Source organism: Anguilla rostrata, chromosome 3, assembly GCF_018555375.3.
Source record: "Anguilla rostrata isolate EN2019 chromosome 3, ASM1855537v3, whole genome shotgun sequence".
NCBI lineage: Eukaryota > Metazoa > Chordata > Actinopteri > Anguilliformes > Anguillidae > Anguilla > Anguilla rostrata.
In genome coordinates this window covers 29,235,037-29,258,127 of record NC_057935.1, presented here as the reverse complement: position 1 = coordinate 29,258,127, position 23,091 = coordinate 29,235,037, and the positions used below count along the sequence as shown (strand labels likewise).

Below are 23,091 nucleotides of genomic sequence, written 5' to 3'. Positions count from 1 at the left end.
GTTAACAGTTTTTTGGTGTAGGCAATGAGATTAATTTCTTTTTCATTTTGAGATAGCCTACTTGTTAGGCTACGCTACTGGTGACAATTACAAGCAATTAGGTTAGATGCTTATTCAGTCACCTATTTAAACAAGAGCTTTGACAGTCATCAAATACGGCAGTGGCAGATCTGGCTCTGTTAGAAGACATGTACGCGCATGTAAGATGAAAACGAAACGAAGGCATGTTTATAACATCATTAAAATGAAGAAATAAATTAACCCTGCAACCGTGTAATTATTTAAATACTAGTAGCCTAGGCTATTAAATTTTTACCATTATCCAGCTCGGACACAGTCTGTGTCTCCTCCGGACACTCGCTCCTCGGTCTGCGTCAATGCAAGGCTGGAATCCAGCTGGCCTCCTCCAGTCAGCTGGGTGCTGCGCCTATGGGCTGCAACACGCTTTTTGGTGGCGAGTTTGAGGTCTGACCATTTGTTCTTCACCTAAATATAAAGAATTACGATATATATATATATATATATATATATATATCACGGATGTATAAATTAAATATTCCAACCTCAGCTGGAGTTCGATTGTCCACGGCAACGCTGTTGACCGCAGCAGTGACTTCCTTCAACACTGCATTTTTCTGACTTCCTTCTATGCCACTTTTCAGGCTGCCAAATAGAACTAATTGGTTCAAATTCTATTTCTAGGTCGGAGAAATTTCTCTTCTTGGCCGTATTACGCTTCTCCACGTCATAAACTCTAGGGGCGAGGCCTCTAAACCGAGAATATATAGGGGCGTGATATTTAAATGACAATTGTTTTAAGCTGCCACATTTATCAACGCGCGATCATTCTTACGCTGTGATTAGCGAGCTACGAACGTTTCATGAATCACACGTGAACCCTGTCGTAAGATGATTTCTGCGCTTGGATCTGCGCTGGCTTCTATGTTAGTATTGTGAGAAGCTTGTGGAAGGCTACCCCAAGTGTTTGATTCAAGTTAAGCAATCTAAAGGCAATGCCACCAAATACTAACAAAATGTATGTAAACTTTTGACCCACTGAAAATCTCATATAGTACATAAAAGCTGAAATAAATCTGTCTGTTAGCTATTATTTTGAAATTACCTCTTATGGAAATAAAGTAGATACCCTAATTGACTTAACATAGGAAATGTATGGTGACGTGAAATGTGTGGAGTTGTGAAAAATTGAGTTTGAATGTCTTTAGCCTAGGTGTATGTAAACTTTTGGCCTCAACTGTGTATATATATATATATATATATATATATATATATATGTATATATGTATATGTATTTAAATATGTATATATTGTGTATGTGTATATTTATGTGTGTTTCTTTATTTTTCTTTCTTGTATGTTCTGGCATATGGGGGGTACTGTTATGGATGGGCCATTTCTCTGTAAGAGTATTTCTCTTTTGCAGTATTAGCCCTTTAAGAGTGCCAGTAGATCTCATAGGTCCCAGATAAGCCTATTATTATTTACATTACTTCTGATTAAAGGGCAACCTGCAGGTTGGCATAACCATGATTTAATATGTGGGGAAATGATGTAGCAATGGGATTTTAAAGTTAAAAATAAAAAAATACGCTTACATCTGTGCTTACTTTTGGCCATGCCCACCGCAAATACAGGGAAATCGAACGTGACATCACATAGGGGAGTCAGAACAGAGCTAGAGCTAAGATCAGTGGCAAAGTACTGAATATTAACAGTCCGCTTGCCAAACTTGTGATGGGCCACAGCCATATAAATTTGAGCCTGCAAGTCGCCCAGCGACAGGGAACAGGGTGACAAAAACAACAGGGAATGCCAGTAGATTAAGTCATGGTGTGAGGAGAACCTGTTGTGAACTGGACAGATGTCTTGTGAGTGACTTGCGAGAGCTACTGTACTGTGGCAAAGGTTTCTGCTGCTTAACATTGTTTGCTAAGTTAATGCATATCAGGCAGTACCTAAAACGAACAGTTATCAGGTAGCTTATGTATAGCTAGCAACATCCCAGTTAATTAATTGTACTGGAGCACTAATACTATAATGCAAAATAAAGCATGTTTATTTAAATAAATTACGGGAAATATGTAGACTACGCAGAAGTATAAAACAGTATAAAAACTGTCTTACTGTTTAGCAAGATGATTTTATACCTCATCAAGTCTCCACGATGTCAAGATTGTCATTCATATTTCTGTTAATATTCTGTACTTTGCCATTGATCTTAGCTCTAGCTCTGTTCTGACTCCCCTGTGTGATGTCACGTTCGATTTCCCTGTATTTGAGGTGGGCGTGGCCGACCACGTTACAAAAGTAAGCACAGATGTAATTCTAAGCATTTTTTCATTTATTTTTAACATTAAAATCCCATTGCTACATCATTTCCCTACATATTAAATCATGGTTATGCCAACCTGCAAGTTGCCGTTTAATATGGTGTAAATACCTTCAATTTATGTATTAAATTGGATGGGCTCCCCCTATAGCCAGGTTCCTCTCGAGATTTCTTCCCATTGGGGAGTTTTTTTCTCGCTGCCATTTGAGGGTTTTCTCCCCACAGAGAGTTTATCTTATGTACTTGATGTTTGGAGGTTCAGGCTTAGTGTTTGCTCTATTTGCTCTCTCTCTTGCAACTCTGTAATGTGTCTTTGTGATAGTTCTCTGTAAAAAGCACTATACAAATAAAATAATAATTTAATTATATAAATATTTCATAAAAACCACATGAAAGATATCGCTTATTTTGAAAATTTAAAAAATCTTTCGACTTGTAGGTCACCATTGTTATTATCGTCACAATGCACTCTGGGTAGTGACTTCAAATGGTTTCACGAGTCTGCCAGCCCATTGCTCTTTTCCATTGAGCGCCATTGAAAAGGTCTTCTGTTCAGCCTTTTCGATTCGATCCAGAGCGGGACATTACTCAGTACTCAGGAAAGCACTGAGGACAGCCCTCATCAAATAAATCAAAATGATGAAGATTGGAGGCCCGAGGAGATGAGAGTAGGGAGGGCATAAGAGTTGGTGCCTGAGCAACAACTGCTCGCCTATGCCACAACAGAGATGGAAAAGTTGTTTGTTGTAAAGAGCTCTGCTTTCTAGCAGCAGCCATTTAAAAGTTACTTGACCATATGGATCAAACCATTGTTTTTGGTGAAACTGGAACGTGTAAATTATCCCCATTAATTTAAATGACGTAACATTATTGTTGATCTGTTTCATATGAGCTTAAGCAGGTGATACATCCTTTAACCTCTTAGCGCAAAGCCCCTAGTGGTCAGCTCACCGGCGTGCTCAGATTGCTGAACTCAGACATTCAGTGCTGCTGCAACCAAAGTATGAGCTATAAACAGAAACGCTTTGTTTTAGTTTCATTAGTAGACTATACATGACAACTATGCCGAATACGGAGTTTCGCAGCGCCACCATTGTCACTCTGGTTGTTCATTTAACAAGCACCCCCTCCCTGCAGTCTCATCTGCCACTACACTCCCGACCCATGACATAATGGACAATATTGCCTATCTGGGCATTCATAAAAATATTCTTTCACCATTCAAATTGTATTCCGTCATAGCAACAAGGTAAACCTGACAATAGCCCTAAGATATGCCACTACAACAGTGAAAACGCTGCTCACTGAATAACTAAATAAACAAGACAAAGTTTTCAAAAATGATACCATGTCATTCTACAGTCAATATCTGGGACTAAATATTGAATAAATATACAACCGTACCATTGGTTTTACATGTAGAAATGTCCCTTTTGAGACTGAGTGGTCATATATTGTCTTGGACAATCCGTTTGGGAAATATACGCGCATTTGTGATACCTGGGTACCTTGCGTTGTCGCCCTTTTTATTACAGTCTGGCTTGATTGACAATTAATTTAGTCAGTTGGTGTGAGTATAAGTTTCTAACGATGTATAACACGTCTAATTTTGCTTTTGGAATAGCGTTTTATAGGTCAGCATAACCTAAAGTTTTTTCATCATGGCATTCACTTACGCATTCACTCAGTGGTAGTAGTAAAAGACGCTGCCCCTGAGGAAACTTGAACGATTTTTTGTAATTTCTTGGAAAATACTATTATTATTGAGAACCTCTGAGCATAGCTAAGCCATATGTTTGCTGATAGACCTAGCTGACATCGTTTTCTGGAGCAAGACAGAAGTGGATAGAACTGTATCATTGATTTACTGTCTCTGTCTATAAATTGAGTGTCTTTAAATAGGTTAGTGGTATTTCATAATGAGGATATTTCATACTGTAATGTAAGCGTTCATTGGTAGTTTAGTAATTTTTGTGATGCAACAGTGATGGCGTGAGAGTTGGAACATTGCCAAAACATGGTGGACGGTTGAAAATTGTTTTAATGTCGTCCCATCCCCATACAAGAAAACATACCAGAGTACAGAATATAGAAATACATACAGGAGTTAATTATTACACATTTAGATACTGTACTGCATTGTGTTACCATATTTTTGCATTATTTTTAAATTTTATATCAATGTTTCATCTTAAACCTTCATAAGGGGCTCATTTATATGATTTGTAATGGAAAAAAAACATACATTTTATTCATTTTTGGAGAGATTTTGGATATGTTTTTGGACCCCTAGCTATTTTAGACCACTGTACTGATGGAAAGCTTGTAATTCCCACTTGAAAATGCTGCAACAGTGAGTTTCTTCAGTCGAACAATGATTTGTAGTGTAATACATGATTGTGTTGTGATTTACAGCAATGCATAATTTAGACATTTTGGATAGATTTAGAGACACTGGGTACACTGCTTACTTATTGATTCATAGATCTTTAGTAGTTCTGTGTATCCACCCTTCGGTATGATGCACTTGTGGTAAAGGAGTTTTTCATCCAGGGCATGTATACTTTAACCTGCTGTATATTTGCAATCTCTCAGTATTTCATTGCAAACTAAAAAAGTTCAAATTGATTTTAGATTTTTTGCCTAGACAATTGCATTTGTGGCACTTTAGTTTATATTAGGGCTGTCAAATTAACACATTCATTTTGATTAATTAATTAATTAATTAATTAATTAATTAATTAATTAATTAATTAATTAATTAATTAATTAATTAATTAATTAATTAATAAATAATAAAATAACGTGTTAAAGAAAATAACGCAAATCGATGCATATAATATTATTTAATGTTTACGTTAATTGATGTACCGATGTTACTGTAAGTTGCTGCGCGTTGAATAACACTACCTATGTTGCCAAATAACGTAACTGTTGCATTTTGCCACACTGTCAGCCATTATGGGGTTCAGACACTGACAAACCGGCCCTTCACCTGGAGCGGCCGGTGTGGCTCTGAGCCTCTGAGAGCAGCACTAATTTCTAAACGACAAAAGAGCACTCAGGGTGCCACTGACACCACCGGAGTGAATTTACGAACGCACCCTCACCGTGCGTCGCACAATTCCAACCGGTGGTGCGTTAGTTGCACATGTAAATAGTATGTTAATTAGTTAAACAAGCACGAAACCATGCAGACCCACGGCGCACCTGTACAAAGTGTCATGAGTAATACTTGGCTAACTATATTGCTAGCTAGCTATGGCATGTCCTCACCTCTGTAACGGTATTTGTTGTCCTCCGTGTGTCCCTACATCTGTGTCGGTGGTACGCGCGAAGTAGGTTAACTAAAGTAGGCAAAACGCTAACATGTTAGGGTTAGCTAAAGTAACGTTAGGCGATAAAGCTGAGCTTAAAAATCTTGTGCCGCTCAGTGGTGATTTTGGGAGAAGCACCTGCTCTTGCGTCCTACAAAACAAAGCACCACCTGTGCATACATCCCACCAAACATCCCTCTCAGGTCATCCGTGAGTGAGAGTGAGTGAGTGACCACAATTTTCCATGCATAGAAAAAAACTGTTATGGCCACATTTTAGGGTAATAGGCTTATGTTCAATGATAAAAAGACATGTATTTGGAAAAATGATTGGAAATAAAACAATTTGATTTCTAATGCCCACTTTTGATATTTAGATTCAATGCTTTACTCGTGCCACAATAATGTAATGTTTTTGAGTTGACAATCTTCATTTGGGGGCTTTTCCAATAAGATACATGAGATATCTGTGAATAGGATGGACATTTAACCCATTAGCACACATGCCAAATCTGACCAATCCTTGCTCATTGAGGGGGGACCCTATATAAAGCTTTATAACTCCAGATGTGAGCATCACAGAGACTTGAAAAATTGCTTAAATGAAGCAAGACATTTGTAACATTTACAATACTAACTTAGAATTATAAATTAGGAATATAAACTAGTGCTGTCAATCGATTTAAATTTTATATCGAATTAATTACATGATATGCTGATTAATTAATCAAATTAATCACAATTAATCGCATATATCAATATTTGCTTGGAAAAGCCCCCAAATTAAGATATTTAAATTCAAAAACATTACATTATTGTGGCACATGAGTAAAGCATTGAATACAAATATCAAAGAGGGGCATTAGAAATCAATAAATTGTTTTATTTCCAGTCATTTTTCCAAATACATGTCTTTTTATCATTCAACATAAACCCATCACTTAGCCAAAAATGTGGCCATAACCGTTAAAAAAAATAATAATAATTTAACATAAGCTTATCACTTAAACACCAGTGTGACCATAACAGTCTTTTTTCCCACGGCGCGCAGGAATTGGCGCCATGGGCTATGCGTGGCAAATTGTGGTCACTCAGTCACTCACGGACAACCTTTGAGGGAGGTTTGGTGGGACGCATGCGCAGGTGGTGCTTCGTTTAGTAGGACGCATGTGCAGATGGTACGGCACAACATTTTTAAGCACAGCTTTATCGCCTAACGTTACTTTAGCTAACCCTAACATGTTCGTGTTTCACCTACTTCAGCTAACCTAGTTATTACGTACGGATCACCGACTTTAGTTAACCTAGTTAGCGCGTACTTATGCTATCCTGCACGCATGAGTAGGAGCTAAGGACTCACAGCCACAACCACCGATACAGATGTATGGACACACGGAGGGAAACAAATAACGTTACAGAAGTGAGGACGTGCCATAGCTAGCTAGCTATATAGTACGGAGGGCAAAACGGAGCTTTAGAATGTCGCTAGCAGTGTATGTGCGTGAGCTCGACAACACATTTCTCATAGAAAAGGTAGTATGTACCCTTTTTTTTAGTTCATTACAGTGGTGGTACAAGTGACAAGTAGTAAGTGGTACTGTGCTGTTGGCCTTTATTGATCCCCATACAAGGTTCATGTAAAGTAGCTAGCACAATCTGACATCACTAACCCATAAAAATGTACCGTGAATGGTACTTGCTCAATCGAACGGAAATTGTGAAAAACATTTGATTACAGTCAGCGGCACCAAAATTTTCTGTCACACCCTCAATAAACGGCAGAACTCCCAGTAGAAGATTGAATTAAATCTTTTAACGTTATATATTTTCTGAAACGTTATCGATTCCGCTTGGGCCAAAGTGAGTGAAACTAGGCGATCTGAGCGTATAGTTTCTATGTAAATTACGTTTAAAGGATTCAGCCTTGTTGTTTTTTACCTAAACTTCACAGTCATTGCCGTTATCCTGATTGTAGCATGAAGTGTCTATTTTCAACCAACTGCCATATATGAGCTAATGTTGCACCGTCGACCTGGACGGTTTCGTGTTTGTTAACTATTTAACATGCTATTTACATGCACAACTAACGCACTGACTGGTTGGAATTGTGCGACGCACGGTGTCAGAGGGGTGCGTTCGTAAATTCACTCTGGTGGTGTCAGTGGCACCCTAGTCTGGACGAAAGCATGTACTTTCCGGGGCAAAAGGGAGGGGCCTCTGCCGCGTGGAGCCAGCGGCGGCTTCCCTATTGGTTAATCTAACTGCCTCTCTCAGTGTGCTGGTTCTCTCCCCCCCCCCACTCCCTCTGTTTCATGTGTGCTGAAATCAAAAGCCGATCACCAACTGCACGCGTAGCGTAAGCGACGCAAAGTGGCACGGCGGAATGGCACGGCGAAGCAGCGCGTCGTGTCTACACGGGTTCCGTTTGTGTCGCGCAATGGCTTGGTTAAAGCTCTGTATTCCTAGTAGCTCTCGCGGTCTTCAGTGGAATTACATCGTATATTTCACGTTTGTTCAGGACTATTGATTATGGGTAAGTGAATAGGCTACTTGGTGAGAGACCTTTTTCAGTTTGGTAATATTTTGTTAACTCATGTAAATACGTGAGAAAGTTTGTGCTGAAGCTACCGAGGTGATTTGCTACCAATGCTGCGTGTAGATTGAATGAAAGGAGCCACACTCGCTCGTTGGAAAATACATGTCTGTTTTAGGCCTACTATTAAAAACATGACGTTATGTTCTTAATAATAAAGTTTTGTTGTGTACTCGTGTGTTATCAATATAGCCCCCTGTACCCAAACCTGATGAAACTGGATAGGGAAAAAGATTGCTTACTTCAAATCAAATCAAAAATATGTAAACACTTTAAAGAATTACCATAAACTTAAATCGCAACGTAGCCTACATAATAATCAATCTCAAACTGTATTAATTTATTTGCTTGGTTAACAAGCGTGCCAACTTTATGAAGAATATGTAATGATCATAATAATAATAATAATAATAATCAACCGTTGGGATTCCCGTGTCGTCTTGTTATTCACGTCAAAACATTTAAATGATCAGATTTAGTAAAATCAGCTAATCATGAAAAAGATAGCGTAACAGTTTAAACTTGAAGGGATATGAACACCACAACACCGTGAACACCGGAAGCTTTGAAGTGCAAGTGCAATGAAGGCTTGCTTACAACTTCATTTATAAAATAGGTGCATTTTCATCGGCAAGACCACTAAATAATCTGCTCTTTTAAGGCTCTGTGGATTATCTTATTTTTATTAACAAGCCCTTTTTGAAAGCATGGCAAACAAAGACATTGGAGAAGTCAAATAGGCTGAGCAATGGGTTGGTTAAAAACTACCTTCCAACACTTCAAACTAACAAACCGGTGCTCAGTGCATTCACTTCTACATCATTCAGTACGTCTTTCTGTGGTGTATTTTCAAATTTACCCCCCACCCCCCCCCTTTCGCAAAATAAGATAGCGAAACTAAGTTTCCCTTTTTCCCAGGTTCCAGTTTTAATTTTTTTTTTCTGCCAGGACAATACAAAAACGAAAAGGCTTGTATTTTTTAGCTGCTTATAAAATATCTGGTGTTTATCTGATTTTATCTTGATCTCCACTACTGCAAGAGGGAACTAGGGACACACCTCCAGTAATATAAGGGTGAAATATAAATCAGAGCATGTATACCTAGCATTTTAGAGCATATTTCTGTGTATAAACAGGTCATCATGCTGCACGGCAAGCCAAAAAATAGAACAGAAGCGAAAAACTACGCTTCAGTGCGCTTGTGTCACACAAGTTTTGCACCCGGTTTGCGCTGCGTTCGCGGCTGGTGTAGAGGACGTTGCCTACTGCCGTTGTAATAACAGTACTTCAACTACGCTTCACTTACGCACGTAGCACGCGCGTCGTGCGCTCGCGGCCACTACGCGTGCAGTGGGTGACCGGCTTAAGTCCCGACTGAAAACGAAACGGACAAAGGTATCGAGCTAACCCAAATTATCTGCTAAAAACAGAATTATGCACATTATAACCAGCATTGTATGATTTGGTTTTGTTGCATGAAAAATATTTTTCATGCAACAAATAAGGTGGAAATCGCAGCTGGTGAGTATCAAAAGATGACAAAATATTTTAGCAAATCCAATGAGAAATATAAAATAAATTGCTAAAAGTTAGTGTTGTGACTACTATTTTTCAACGTCAGGTGAGAATGGGAGGGCAAATGGCCTTTCTGTAATGAATATGCATTGGGTAGGAGGACCTGCCAGCTAAGTAGGCTATTCACACCTGGCCGCACTGGCCTCCCCACCACTAAGACAAAGACTCAGTGAGCCATTTAGAAGACAGAAACAAAGACATATTTTGATTTTGGAACATTTATTGAAGTAAACTATATGCATGGAAGATGAGATGAGACTGGTGTACTCTTGCAACGCCTGCATGGCCTCTTAGCTAGTGGTGAACTAGGCAGTGTTTCCTGATCAGCATCTCTGTAAATATAATAAAAACAAAATTTTTAGGAAATGTGACATCAAATCAAACTTTATTTATATAGCACATTTCCTTCAACGAAAATTGAAAATTAAATGTGCTTTACAAAATAGGGACAAACCACTAACTAATAAAAACAAAACTTAGGACATGTGACATAGTTGCATCATATACAAACGAAGAACCAAACAAACACAACCAGACGCAGAGAGGTAGCCTATAATTTTGAGATGCAATGGTTAGAATCGTTCGTAGTGTGGGAATTTACAAGCGCGCATATTAATGAATATTTCTACAAACACACAGAGAATGTAATACAGCACACATTTACAAATAATGTAAGCTATCAACGAAACAACATTAGCTAAACTGAATGAACATTGATATTCCAACTCAATTACACGCAACTCATCAATAACAATGCCTCAATCTGAAGTAGGCTAGGTCTGTTTAGCAAAGTGGTTATTTTATTGCTATTTCCCAAACTTACATACAGTATGCTAATATTGATTGTGCGAGGATACTTAAGTTTTTGAATCTTAGCCACGCCACTACACGCCAGGCATGGGCTATTTATTACCAATATGATCGAAAAAAATAACTTCTAACACAACCAGACGCAAAGAGCCTAGCGTATAATTTTGAGATGCAATAGTTTGAATAGTTCGTAGTGTGGGATTTTACAAACGCGCATATTGCTGGATATTCCTACAAACACAGAGATACCTTGCAATACAGTACAGATATTTACCAATATGATCATAAGAATTATACTTACTCATGAAGTTGATTCTCAGCTGGATCAGTTCGCTGTTCGAAATGACACCGTCCAGTCATACGTGCCATTTTCCAAAATTAAACGAAATGTTTACCTCGAAAGAAGTGAATTAGGCGATATGCTTTGACATTCTATCCCGCTTTCGCAGGCTTGGCATTTCTCACATGGATCTCGCATCGCCCCTCCCCTACTCCCCTTCTATGGAGAGTATTTATAATGTCATTAACATGTGAATGCGATTTGGGCGAACTTCCTGCTGAGCGAAATTCACATAGTAATGAGTAAGGACTAAACGAAGCATACATCTAATTAATCAAATTTAAAACTTTTAAAACAATTCATATTATTTGCCAATTGGAAAGACGCGATTCTAAGGTTTCTGTAAATGTTTTTGTTGCGTCTGTATGATAACAGCTCGTGAAGTTAATCATCCAAATAGAAACGAAAGTTCATTTCATCTTGTCGAGCTTCGCCGGCGGAGCTCCCGACCCCAGATGTTAAGGGGCTTAAAATTAGAAATGTTTTGATAATATCACTAATATTAAATTTGCTAGTTTTCAGATGAGACAGACCTGCTCTGAACATGCTTATCCAACCCCACACTTCGCACCTCACCAAATCAGTGCAGCCATGTGGCCCCCCCTTTTCTCTCAAACATTCCGCCCTCCCTCGTAGAACCACTTAAAAATGCAGATTTTTCCTTAGCTAGGCATTCTGAATCAGGACGGAGAAAGTACACTCCTGAGCAAAAAAAAATGGACCAAGCCCAAAATGGCAAAATATTAAGCTTTTAATGGTCTTAACAACAAATCATTGGTCAGAAAATTAGCAAGAATTAAACAAATGCACTCCTGAGACCTCCTGTGCCACCATTTGCTCGTTTAGTTTTGCTGCAGTGAACTGTTTGGGGAAAAGCTAGAAACAGGGAAATTCACTTATACAGTAGACAAATTAACATAATGTCAAATAAAAGAGTCATGTTTTGTATTTGGTTGCATTTCATTTGCATGCCATGACTTCTTGATGTCTGTGACCTATCAACATCATCGGAGTCTGGATATCTTATTTTCAGGTTGTCCTACAAGCAATCCAAAAACTCTTTGCATTTGAATGGATCTCTGTGGGAATTGGGGAGTGGGGACTAGATTCAGCTGTAAATTATGCTGAACAGTATGGAACACATTTGTTGGCTAAATGGCTTTAAGTCATCAAGGGTCCAAGGTATCAAATGAGCCTCAAACTACCGTGCTGCTGCCAGATATGCAGTAGATACTACAAGCATTGTTTCTCCTGATTAATTTTCCTGTTGAACTCAATGGAAAAAATATTCAGGAGAAACAATGATTTGTTAAGACCATTGAAAGCTTAATTTTTTGCCATTTTGGGCTTGGCCCATTTTTTTTCCCAGGAGTGTAGTTCTTGGGGGGGGCTTAACATCAGTCTGTAACATCTGTTGCGGTCGACATTCTGGGGTGGATACTTGCTGTTGCCATAAGAATCTGAACCTTGCATCAGTGTTGAGTTGTTTGGCGCGGACGGGATCTGACGTTCCTGTCTTACATCTCACCTGGCATTTTTACATTTTCATCACTGGCTTTTTGGAATTTGGCAGTTTAATTTATATCTTTGATGATAACTAAGAAATTAAATCGACTAAATTTATTTAACATGTTGCATAAGTAAGGATCTTTACCTGTTGATGCACTTGTGTTCTGTATTCAGAGTGCCGGCTGTCAAATGAGGGTGTTGGCGGTTAAAACTGCTGGATTCAGAAAATTATATAAATATATTTCACTTAATCCTCACTTCGTCGACACTTGTAACCAGAGGTGGGGTACTCGAGTCATAGGCTATGACTTGACTCGAGTCAGACTCGAGTTGCAAATTTGAGGACTTGCGACTTGCTTGACCAATGTTGATAAAAGACTTGAATTTGACTTGGTATTCATGACTTGAAACTTGACTTTGACTTGAGGCAGATAACTTGAAAGTTTTTATTAAGCTGAATAGTCTATTTGCATTTTTTCTAGATATTGAGCATGAACAGTTACCATTTTGAAACATGATTGGGTGACTTTTCATGCAGTGAGCGCAACCCAGGCTTAAAAAGACTGTCTAGCAGGACCTAGAAAACAATGCAAGACAGGATCGAGCTGAAAGCATGTTGAAAGGATTCTCCCATACCTGGGTTGATTTTCTCTCAAGCCTTATATTACCAGACCGTTTCTGATTCACCCAAGACAGCTTATGAATTGACAGCTTTTCAAGACAGAGCTTCATCATTCTGTTTGCGGTCCCTTACTAGTTCAAAGTCAATGTAACTCAACCACAGCAGAATGGTCTCTTCCTCTCTCTAATCAACTGTGACGCAAATGCAATTCTGCGAGATCAGGCAAACAAGATGGTATTTTTCCTTGATGAGGATTAAAATTTCAGTGTTCTAAATTAATGGATGTATTAGTCTACACAATCCACAGCAGAAAGAATACTATGTTTTGTTTTCTCGCAATTTGAACAATTGCCTATACAGTAGGTACTTGCGTGTGCTGCATAATAAATACAAAGTGGGAAACTGTTGCGGTTATAATAATCTATTTCGGGTCTTAGATAAAGATTTAAAAACTGCCATGATCATCCAGACATGCTAGTCACCCTCCACACCATAATATCAGTCATTTCAACTCTCTATTTTAACGTCACTCGCTATCCTCTATGCTGAAAACTGTCAATGGAAGGCCTAAGGAAAAATGACAGAATGCTTAGAGATGAAATAGTATACCAGTATTATATGCTATCATATATGTCTGTTTTAATGTAATGTGATTTTAAAATGTCAGTAGTGTAACGTAATGTAATCAGAACAGCCTATATTTTTAGGAAGGTTGAAAAGAAAAACATACCTGCTGCTCACAAAGGTAGCAATAACTAGTGATTGGTGGACACACACTATATTAGTCATATTCCCATTAAGTTAGTGAAGACCAACAGAAACAGAAGTTTCTCAAGTATCAGCAACTACCAGACCTTTACAGTATCTATGCCAATTGGTCCCATCATCATGTTTTGTCTGAGAAAACAATCTATTTTATTTTATCAACAAAACTATTTTGTTAAATATTTTTTGCCCAAACTAATATAAAAGTAGTACTGATAATACTTTTAACAACATGTATTTTGCACTCAAAATTAGGAAGTATCGATAAGAGTATTGATAAGTATTGGTACCGATAAGCAGTATCAATAGTGGTATTGGTATTGACAAAATCCTAACCATATCCATCCCCAGTTGTAGAGACTAACTAACTAACTAATTAAGAGGTGCAGTTTTCTCATGACATGGCTTGCCATTGTACCCCTTTCTCTCTTGTTTTAAGCGCTTCTTTTATGGTGACTTGACTTGTGACTTGCTTGACCTGAGCAATGACTTGATTGTCTTGCTTGACGTTTAGCGGTGACTCGACTTGACTTGCTTGAGTCTAAACACGGTGACTTGGGACTTGCTTGAGACTTGAAGGTTAAGACTTTAGACTTGCTTGTGACTTGCACATGTGACTTACTCCCACCTCTGCTTGTAACTGAGGTTGCTCTTTGAGATCACCTCTGTGTTTTCTTCAAGATGACCATCTCTGCGAACATCCACATTATGTGGGTACAATCAAAATCGGTATATCAATGGGAATACCAGCACATTATGTATTCAGACCTTTTCTACCTCACCTGTACTCACTTCACTGTTCATTTAATTGATGCCATTGTACTTGCTAAGCTTAAAACAACCCTTGGTCAGAAAAAAACACCATGAGAAATTCCACATCAGTCAGACTTCAGAAAACAGTGTGTCAAAGTGCTGAAAGCTTGTGGTGAAAAACAAAACTCCATGTTTATCATGACATTTACAAAGATAAATAAATAGAGAGACTTTATATCTACAATTTAAAATTGAGGCATAGCAGGTTGATCCTTTTTTTCGGACACCATTAAAAACAAAAAATGCTCCAGCTTTATTCACCTGCTATCAGGCTAACAAACCCATTACTGTCAGTAGCCTTTTTCTGCTGAGGTGTGCAGTGACACTGCCACCTCCTTTACTGACAAGATTTAGAAAATAAGACAGGCCATTAGCACCTTCAACCCAGACAATAAATGGGTGCTGCCTTTGAACCTGCATAAAACAAACTTAAGCCGCGTTTCCACCGCAGGAACTATACCCCGGAACTAGGAACCTTTTGAGGAACTCAGTGCGTTTCCACCGCAGGAACTAGGGTCTAAATTTAGTTCTGGGGGCTTTGTTTTACCCCCCAAAACGTTCCTGCTCGGGGGGTAGTACTTTCCGAAAGTACAGGAACCTTTTGGGTGGAGCTTGCAGCGCTGAACATTTCTGATTGGTCGAGTACTCGTAGCATTTGTGTTGTATTTATTTTCCGCCATTACCCGCCATGTTTGAAAATATGCAGCGGCAAACCAATTTATTTTCATAATAACTTCAAATCAAACTTGTATGTTATGCGGCGCTGTAGCCTACTTTTGGTTATAGCCTGTCAACGTCTTGGAATTATAACGTGTGCTCTTCTGTTCTTTTCTTGCTTTAGTATTCGTTTTATAAAATGCTAAGCATTCGTGCTGGGACAGCATATTACGTAGGCTACCAAAACATTCAAACGGATTAATTCGGTTGCTGAATATTTTCTTCCGGATTTTCTTTGTTAGCCCGTTGTAATTGACTCAAAACGTTTGATACAGTTATGTGAGGTATGCGGTAGTTCTGCGTAATTCACATTGGTGCATGGTTCGCATCTGGAGGACACACTTCGCTGCTCGGCTAGCAGTAACTTCAAAGGAAAGCAAACGGTGGCTGTACCAATACTAATTTAAATTTTCACGCAAGTCCGAGTTTTCGTTCTATTCTTGTCATTTTGCGATTAGCCTATATGGAATTGACGATGAGAAAGTAATCAAACAGCAAATTGTTTACAACGTGTGCATGTTTTCTGCTGTTGTTGCCAGTTATATTGGAAATGTGAATGCATTCTGTCGCTTCGGATGTCAAGACATGAAAGCGAATGTTCGCATAAAAACGTAATGAATGTGTTTGAGAGGATATATAAAACAGTTACAATCTGACTATTGGCCTGTTATATCCTATTTGTTGCATAACAACGGTCCAAGTTCAACTACCAACGACAGTTTTGCTTGACAGCGGTAAAATATGCCCAAAAGGCTGCAGAACAATATTTCAATTCCAGGTGATTAAATCGATAAAAATCAATATACAAAAGTAACCATATATAGTCATTGTTGGTAACCCGTTGTATATAAGTGGAATAAACCCCTCCGGGCTGTCCCGGTAATTAGAAAATAATGTAGGCTACTTCGGTGGTAGTATGGGGTTACAGAAGAAATCATATGACCGATGGACCGACGACAACGTCGCTTTTTCATACGTCAGTGGGCTAATTTGCCTAATCTTCGCGGGACTTTGGACCGCGGTGGAAACGCAGACAACCATGGGCTGAAGGAGCCTTTTAGTTCCTTGAAAAGTAGTTCCTGGGACTAAAAGTTCCCGGGTACTTTTGGTGGAAACGCGGCTTTAGTTGCCCTGACAGAATCTAATCCCATTGACTATGAAAACCCTGGAAGAAATTGTTATGCATCTGAAATCTACTTGTTGCCTCTACTTTTCCAATAAGCTTCTTTAAGACTATTTTTAACTGCATTGCATCAGACTTATTGCATATTGTTAACATTTCTCATCTGATTATTTCTCATCTAACAGGCAATTTTCCAGAGGGCTAGAAAATCACAGATATTCTCTTCTAAAAAAGAATGATCTGATGCCTCAGTCTTCAGACATTACAGGCTAATATCAAACCTAAAGTAAAGTAATTGAGAGGGCTGTTTTCCTGCAACTCAACACTTTCTTTGACCTCAAGTTGTACTTTTGATGTTTTCCAGTCTGGGTTTTGGCCCTACCATAGTACTGAGACTGCTCTCATTAAGGTTTTAAATGACATTCGTTTAAAGACTGATTGGAAAAAATCTCAGTTCTCGTTTTATTGGAGTTCAGTGGTTCCGACCATAGTATATTGACAGACGGACTGGAAAAATGGTGTGGGCTTTCTGGCTGAATTCTAAATCGTACTTACAAGATTAAAAACTACTTTGTGTATTAGCAACTACAGATTTAAGTAAACTGTGATGACGTGGGGTCCCTCAAGGTTCTGTTGTTTGGCCGCTCCCATTTAACGTTTACATGTTACCTCTAGCACAAATTATGCAAAACAACAGAATCGCCTACCATAATTATGCTGACGACACTCAGATCTACATAGCTGTCAACTTCAATTCTATTATATAGCACTTTTTACAGAGAACTGTCACAAAGACACTTTACAGAGTAGCAAGGCAAGAAGCCAAGAACAAAGCAAACTGCAAACACCAGGCCTGAACCCCAAAATAGCAAGTACATGAGTTAAAAAAAACTCCCAGTGGGGGGAGAGCCCTCAATGGGAAGAATTCTCAAGAGGACCCCAGCTATTGAGGGGGAGTCCATCCTCCACTGGCCAGCCTAGTGTAAAGTAGAATTTGAATGGAATGTAGCAGAAATGCAACAAGGGATCAATAACAGCAAATAAGGTTAAGCAGGTTACAGTTGAGGTGATCGCTAACAGGAATAATAGAAGACCAAATGGTATAGTTCAGTATAGTGCAGTGTAGAGGGGCCGGGTGATGGAACTGGATTTCCAGGCTGTGTCAATGGCATAGGCAAGGGAGGAACATGGTTGAGTCAGTCCATGACCATGGAGTGAGGGACAGGGCTGCAGCTATCCCATGGGCTCAGGGCGAGGAAACTGGCTGGAGTGGAGTTTGAACTGAGGGTGAGGTAAGGGGTGGGAGCCCCATGGGGGGAGAAACAGAGGAGATAATATTAGGCGCTGTAAGGGTTGTCAACACAGAGTAAATGTATGTGTATGTAATGCCACTATTACACTAAGCTAAGCTACTTAATGTGTCAGTTTCATAAAAGAGAGGTTGTCACTTGACGCTAAGCTACTTAATGTGTCAGCTCTATGGCAGCCAGCTTGACACTTGACACTAAACTCTCTACCCAGCCCAGTCTTCTGCATTTAATTTCATGAACTGTGATTATACTTGACCATTTAACAGGATATAGGACTATATCAATGTTTAACTATCCTTTAGGTTGTCCGTCGTGTCTGACGATGGCAATCCTGCTTTTGTAACTTGTGAGTCTTCTTGTGGCTGTGGAGCCCAATCCGCGATCCACGCTGTCTACCACAAACAGAACAGGTGAAAGCACTGACTGGGGGTGTGGATGCGGTACTGGCTTCGTGTCTCTTTAGACGTTTCCTGGTCCATCGATCACCTCGGTCCTCCGCAAGCTTATGCACTCCTTGTTGGCAGAGCTGCCACCAGATGGAACGTTGAGTGGCAGTGTCCTCCAGCTGGGTCGGGTTCAGGCCGCACTTTTTCACGACAGTCTTCGGTTGGTCTTTATATCGCTTTTTCTGGCCCCCTGCCGAGCGGTGGCCAGGATGTAACTGGCCATACAGCACTTTACGTGGTAAGCGTTCTTTTGGCATCCTGATGACGTGACAGAGCCAGCGAAGTTGGTGCTGGGTGACGCCAGCCTCCATACTGACGCAGTTGGTCTTGCAGAGTATTTCATTATGGGGCATTCGATCATGCCAGGTTATCCTCAGGATGCATTGTAGACATCTGATATGGAAGGCCTCAAGCATCCTGAGGTGGCGACTGTACAGGCTCCACGCCTCACAGCTGTAGAGGAGAGTTGTGATGACAACTGCCAAGTAAACAGATATTTTGGTGTGGTTGAGGTCTTTATTTTGAATGACCCTCCTGAGTCTGCCAAATGAAGATGATGTCTGTTTGATCCGGTTTTGTATCTCCCTTTCTCCCTGCAGTCGTCAGAGAGGAAACTGCCCAGGTATTTGAAAGATTCCTCTATTGCAAGTGGTTTGTCGGAGATGGTGAAGGTTGGTAAATGAGATGGGGGAGTAGATGCCCACTGGCATACTACTTCGGTCTTTGCCACATTTACAGAGAGACCCAGCCTACCATACGCCCTTGCAGCAGCTGCAAGGGTAGCTTGCAGTGCCTCTGGTGTGTGGGCCACAACTGCGCAGTCATCTGTAATACTGTAGCTCGATGACATGCTCAGATGTTATTTTTGTGACTGCTTGAAGCCTTCGGATGTTAAACAGATTTCTATCAAGTCTAAAGTCGACAGTAACCCCACTGTCATTCTTGATCTTCTCGTGGAGCAGGAATGTCACACACAGGAGGAAGATGTTAAAAAGAACTGGAGCAAGGATGCACCCCTGACGTACACCAGTACACACCCTGAAGGGCTCGGATTCCTGGACTCCAATAGTCACACATGCCACCATCCCCACATGGAATTGTTGAAGGATGTTGACAATTGAATGCAGGCACTCTACTCTTAAATACCTTACCCAGCATGGCTTGAGGATGTTTGCCCTGAGTGGGTGATGCTGGGTTAAGGTTTAGGAGAGAAGGGAAGTGGGGTCAGACTGATTTATGGCAAGGACTGGCCTACCTAAAGATTGCATTCAAACTAAAAGTAATGGGAAATGTTAGGCATGCAGGGTCTCCAACCCCCAATATGGTGTCCTGGAGCTGAGACCCATAGATTGTCAGCCTAGATTAGGGTATCAGTGGAATTTCAAACTGGCCCAATCAGATTTGCTTTGATGTGTGTAATGGGGAGGCCAGGCCACATTCTTATTTACTGTTTCCCTCTCTAAGGCCAAAATCTAAACACTGCATATCCTACAATATCCTCTTTGAGGGAAAGTCATTTATATTTCTGTATTTATATAACTACACAGTTCTGCTTTCGCCATTTTGACAGAGTTTAACGTTAGCTACCTTGCTAACAAGACGAAAGACCGAGTGTGTAATGTTAGTAGCTCACCTGGCAGTACATCTGCCTGCAACACTTTTGGATGAGCGACAGGCCGGTTTCAAATCCCCCCTCGGACTCAGGAAAACCTCTCACTCATTACACTGCCTTGCTGGGTAACTAAAAATAAAACATTTAAACTATTGCTTTTGCATCTGAATCTTTGTGGGAAACTCATTTATATTTCTATATTTTTATAACTACAAATAAAATACACCCACACTTTACACAGTTCCACTTTCAGCATTTTGACTGAGTTTAACGTTAACATTAGCAAGCTACCTTGCTAACAAGATGACAGACAGAGTGTATAACGTTAGTACAGACTGCTGTTAAATTAAACTCTGAAATCAGTGTTGCACTTCGCTCTGGTAGGTGACGTTACAGGTGCAAGATATTGACTTCTTCACGGCATGAATATCGATGTTTGGAAACATTGGGTAGCATTGCTTTGGAATACAGCTTGTTTCATTTGTCTGAGCTAAGATAGCCAATATTGTTTCATGTAACTTGGTGCAATTTTGACATCAGTACTTTTAATGGCAGGCCTAGATTTCAATGAATGACTTATAGACAGTACTTCACGTGTCGGTAACTTGGCATGTTGAAAACGTATTTTTCATCAGATAAACAGTGAGATCCAAATGTTTGGGACATGTGCATCTTGCATATTTAAAAAAAATATCTTTAACCAAAAAATTGCCATTGTAATGGGTCATAGCTTGTTTAGTCTATGTGTTGTGCTTAGGAGATAACAAAAAGAGATATAAATATTTATAGCAGCAAATTACCCAGCATTCTCTCCAGAATTATGTTTAAGGCCAGAACAAACTGACATTAAAATTGTTGGTCTGCCAGGTCTCGCCCCAGGCCTCTGCAGAACTTTGCAGGGAAGGGCATATCACGCCTGGTATCAAAGCCCATCCCCATATCTCAACCTTTTGCATGAAACTATCCTGTGATGTCAATTACAAATTCAGATTCCATATAGCAGCTGCTCCAAATCTGAGTTCAGTCCTCCTCTTTGGATGGTTTGCAATGTTTTCTTATTTCCAGGAAGCAACACAGTGCAGTTTTGAATGTATTTGACCTATTGTTATTTGTTATTTATTTGATTCAAACATTGTCATTCAGTCTTGCTTAGAGTATTGTATAATAGGTGGGCTAACCCTAGTTGTGGAGTGGCACAGGGATCTGCTGTTTTTTAACTGAGTTACCTGCACAAACAACCGCTTTATTTGTTCAATTAATAGGTCAGTAACAGTAAAAACCACCAGACCCTGCGGCTCTCCATTGCTCATAAACTATTGTGACTTATCTTATTTTCGGTGTGGTCTCTTTTCAGGCCCGAACTGGCGCGCCCAGCCACCACGCTGTACCAACACAACCTAACCGGGATCCTGGAGACAGCCATCAGGGCCACCAATGCCCAGTTCGACAGCCCTGAGATCCTCAAGAGACTGGATGTGCGACTGCTAGAAGTACGATCCTCACCCATCTCCAACCCGGGCTCCCTCACTTGGGGCATTGCTGCTACCTGCAGAGCATGCTGGGTTAAAACACCCTGGTATACTGTGTCTTTAGCATTTATATTGAAAACAAAAACAAACACCATGTACACTCCTGGGCAAAAAAAATGGGCCACGCCCAAAATGGCAAACAATTAAGCTTTTAATGGTCTTAATAACAAATCATTGGTCAGAAAATTAGCAACAATTAAACAAATGCACTCCTGAGACCTCCTGTGCCACCATTTGCTCGTTTACTTTTGCTGCAGTGAACTGTTTGGGGAAAGCTAGAAACAGGGAAATTCACTTATACAGCACACAAATTAACAATGTCAAATAAAAGAGTCATGTTTTGTATTTGGTGGCATTCAGCTGTAAATTATGCTGATACAGTATGGAACACATTTGTTGGCTAAATGGCTTTAAGTCATCAAGGGTCCAAGGTATCAAATGAGCCTCAAACCACCATGCTGCTGCCAGATATGCAGTAGATACTACAAGCATTGTTTTTCCTGAATATTTTTTCCATTGAGTTCAACAGGAAAATGAATCAGGAGAAACAATGCTTGTAGTATCTACTGCATATCTGGCAGCAGCACAGTGGTTTGAGGCTCATTTGATACCTTGGACCCTTGATGACTTAAAGCCATTTAGCCAACAAATGTGTTCCATACTGTATCAGCATAATTTACGGCTGAAACTAGTCCCACTCCCCAATACCCATAGAGATCCATTCAAATGCAAAGAGTTTTTGGATTGCTTGTAGGACAACCTGAAAATAAGACATCAGACTCTGATGATGTTGATAGGTCACAGACATCAGGAAGTCATGGCATGCAAATGATATACAACCAAATACAAAACATGACTCTTTTATTTGACATTGTTAATTTGTCTACTGTATAAGTGAATTTCCCTGTTTCTAGCCTTTCCCCAAACAGTTAATTGCAGCAAAAGTAAACAAGCAAATGGTAGCACAGGGGGTCTCAGGAGTGCATTTGTTTAATTCTTGCTAATTTTCTGACCAATGATTTGTTGTTAAGACCATTAAAAGCTTAATATTTGCCATTTTGGGCTTGGGCCATTTTTTTTGCCCAGGAGTGTACTTGTATCTTTCTGGTGTTTGTGTATTTTCTGATATTTCCATTTTCAGCACTGGGGGTTATTGTGATGCTCATAGGATGCAACATGCAGTGCAATATGTTCTCATCGACTGCCATCTTGCCTATCCCTTTCAGGTGTCCCCTGGTGATACGGGCTGGGACGTCTTCAGTTTGGACTACCACGTGGATGGACCCATTGCCACGGTAACAGCACTTGTACCGACTACAGTGTGCATGTGGTCTGCTGTAATGCAAAAAAACCACAATATGGAGTGTACTCTTTAGTTTGTTTTTTTTATTATGGGTCCAAGCAGTGAAGCAGCTTAGGACCCTATTGTTTTTGTTTGGTTTTTTATTGTTCATTTTTAGGGGTCCTAGCAGGGAAGCTACTGTAATCCTACTTCATTTGTTGGTATTATTAGGAGTCCAAGCTGAAAGTGCTGGAATCCTACATGGGAGATATTATTATTCTGTTGTTTTTGTTGTGATTTTTATTGTTATTATTTATTTACTTTCTCCTGGGTTTTGGCTTAAAGGTTTATAGCATCTGTTTAGACTAGTGAAAATTGG

General features: G+C 39.8%; 2 protein-coding genes across 5 annotated transcripts in view; one reads left to right on the top strand and one right to left on the bottom strand.

Moving 5' to 3' along the window:
• tubgcp3 (tubulin gamma complex component 3) overlaps positions 1 to 23,091 on the top strand; it is a 172,319-nt gene that overhangs the window by 106,932 nt on the left and 42,296 nt on the right. For all 4 annotated transcript variants that reach the window (XR_010329237.1, XM_064329869.1, XM_064329870.1 and 1 more), the window contains exons 15-16: positions 21,256 to 21,391; positions 22,657 to 22,725. Coding sequence is in view for 3 of the 4 variants with exons in the window: in XM_064329869.1 (XP_064185939.1) it covers positions 21,256 to 21,391; positions 22,657 to 22,725 (205 nt within the window). In the remaining variant the exon portion in view is untranslated. The remainder of the gene's footprint in view (positions 1 to 21,255; positions 21,392 to 22,656; positions 22,726 to 23,091) is intronic.
• The window catches only part of LOC135251993 (uncharacterized), a 57,522-nt gene that overhangs the window by 25,123 nt on the left and 9,308 nt on the right, over positions 1 to 23,091 (bottom strand). The gene's annotated exons all lie outside the window — the stretch shown is intronic.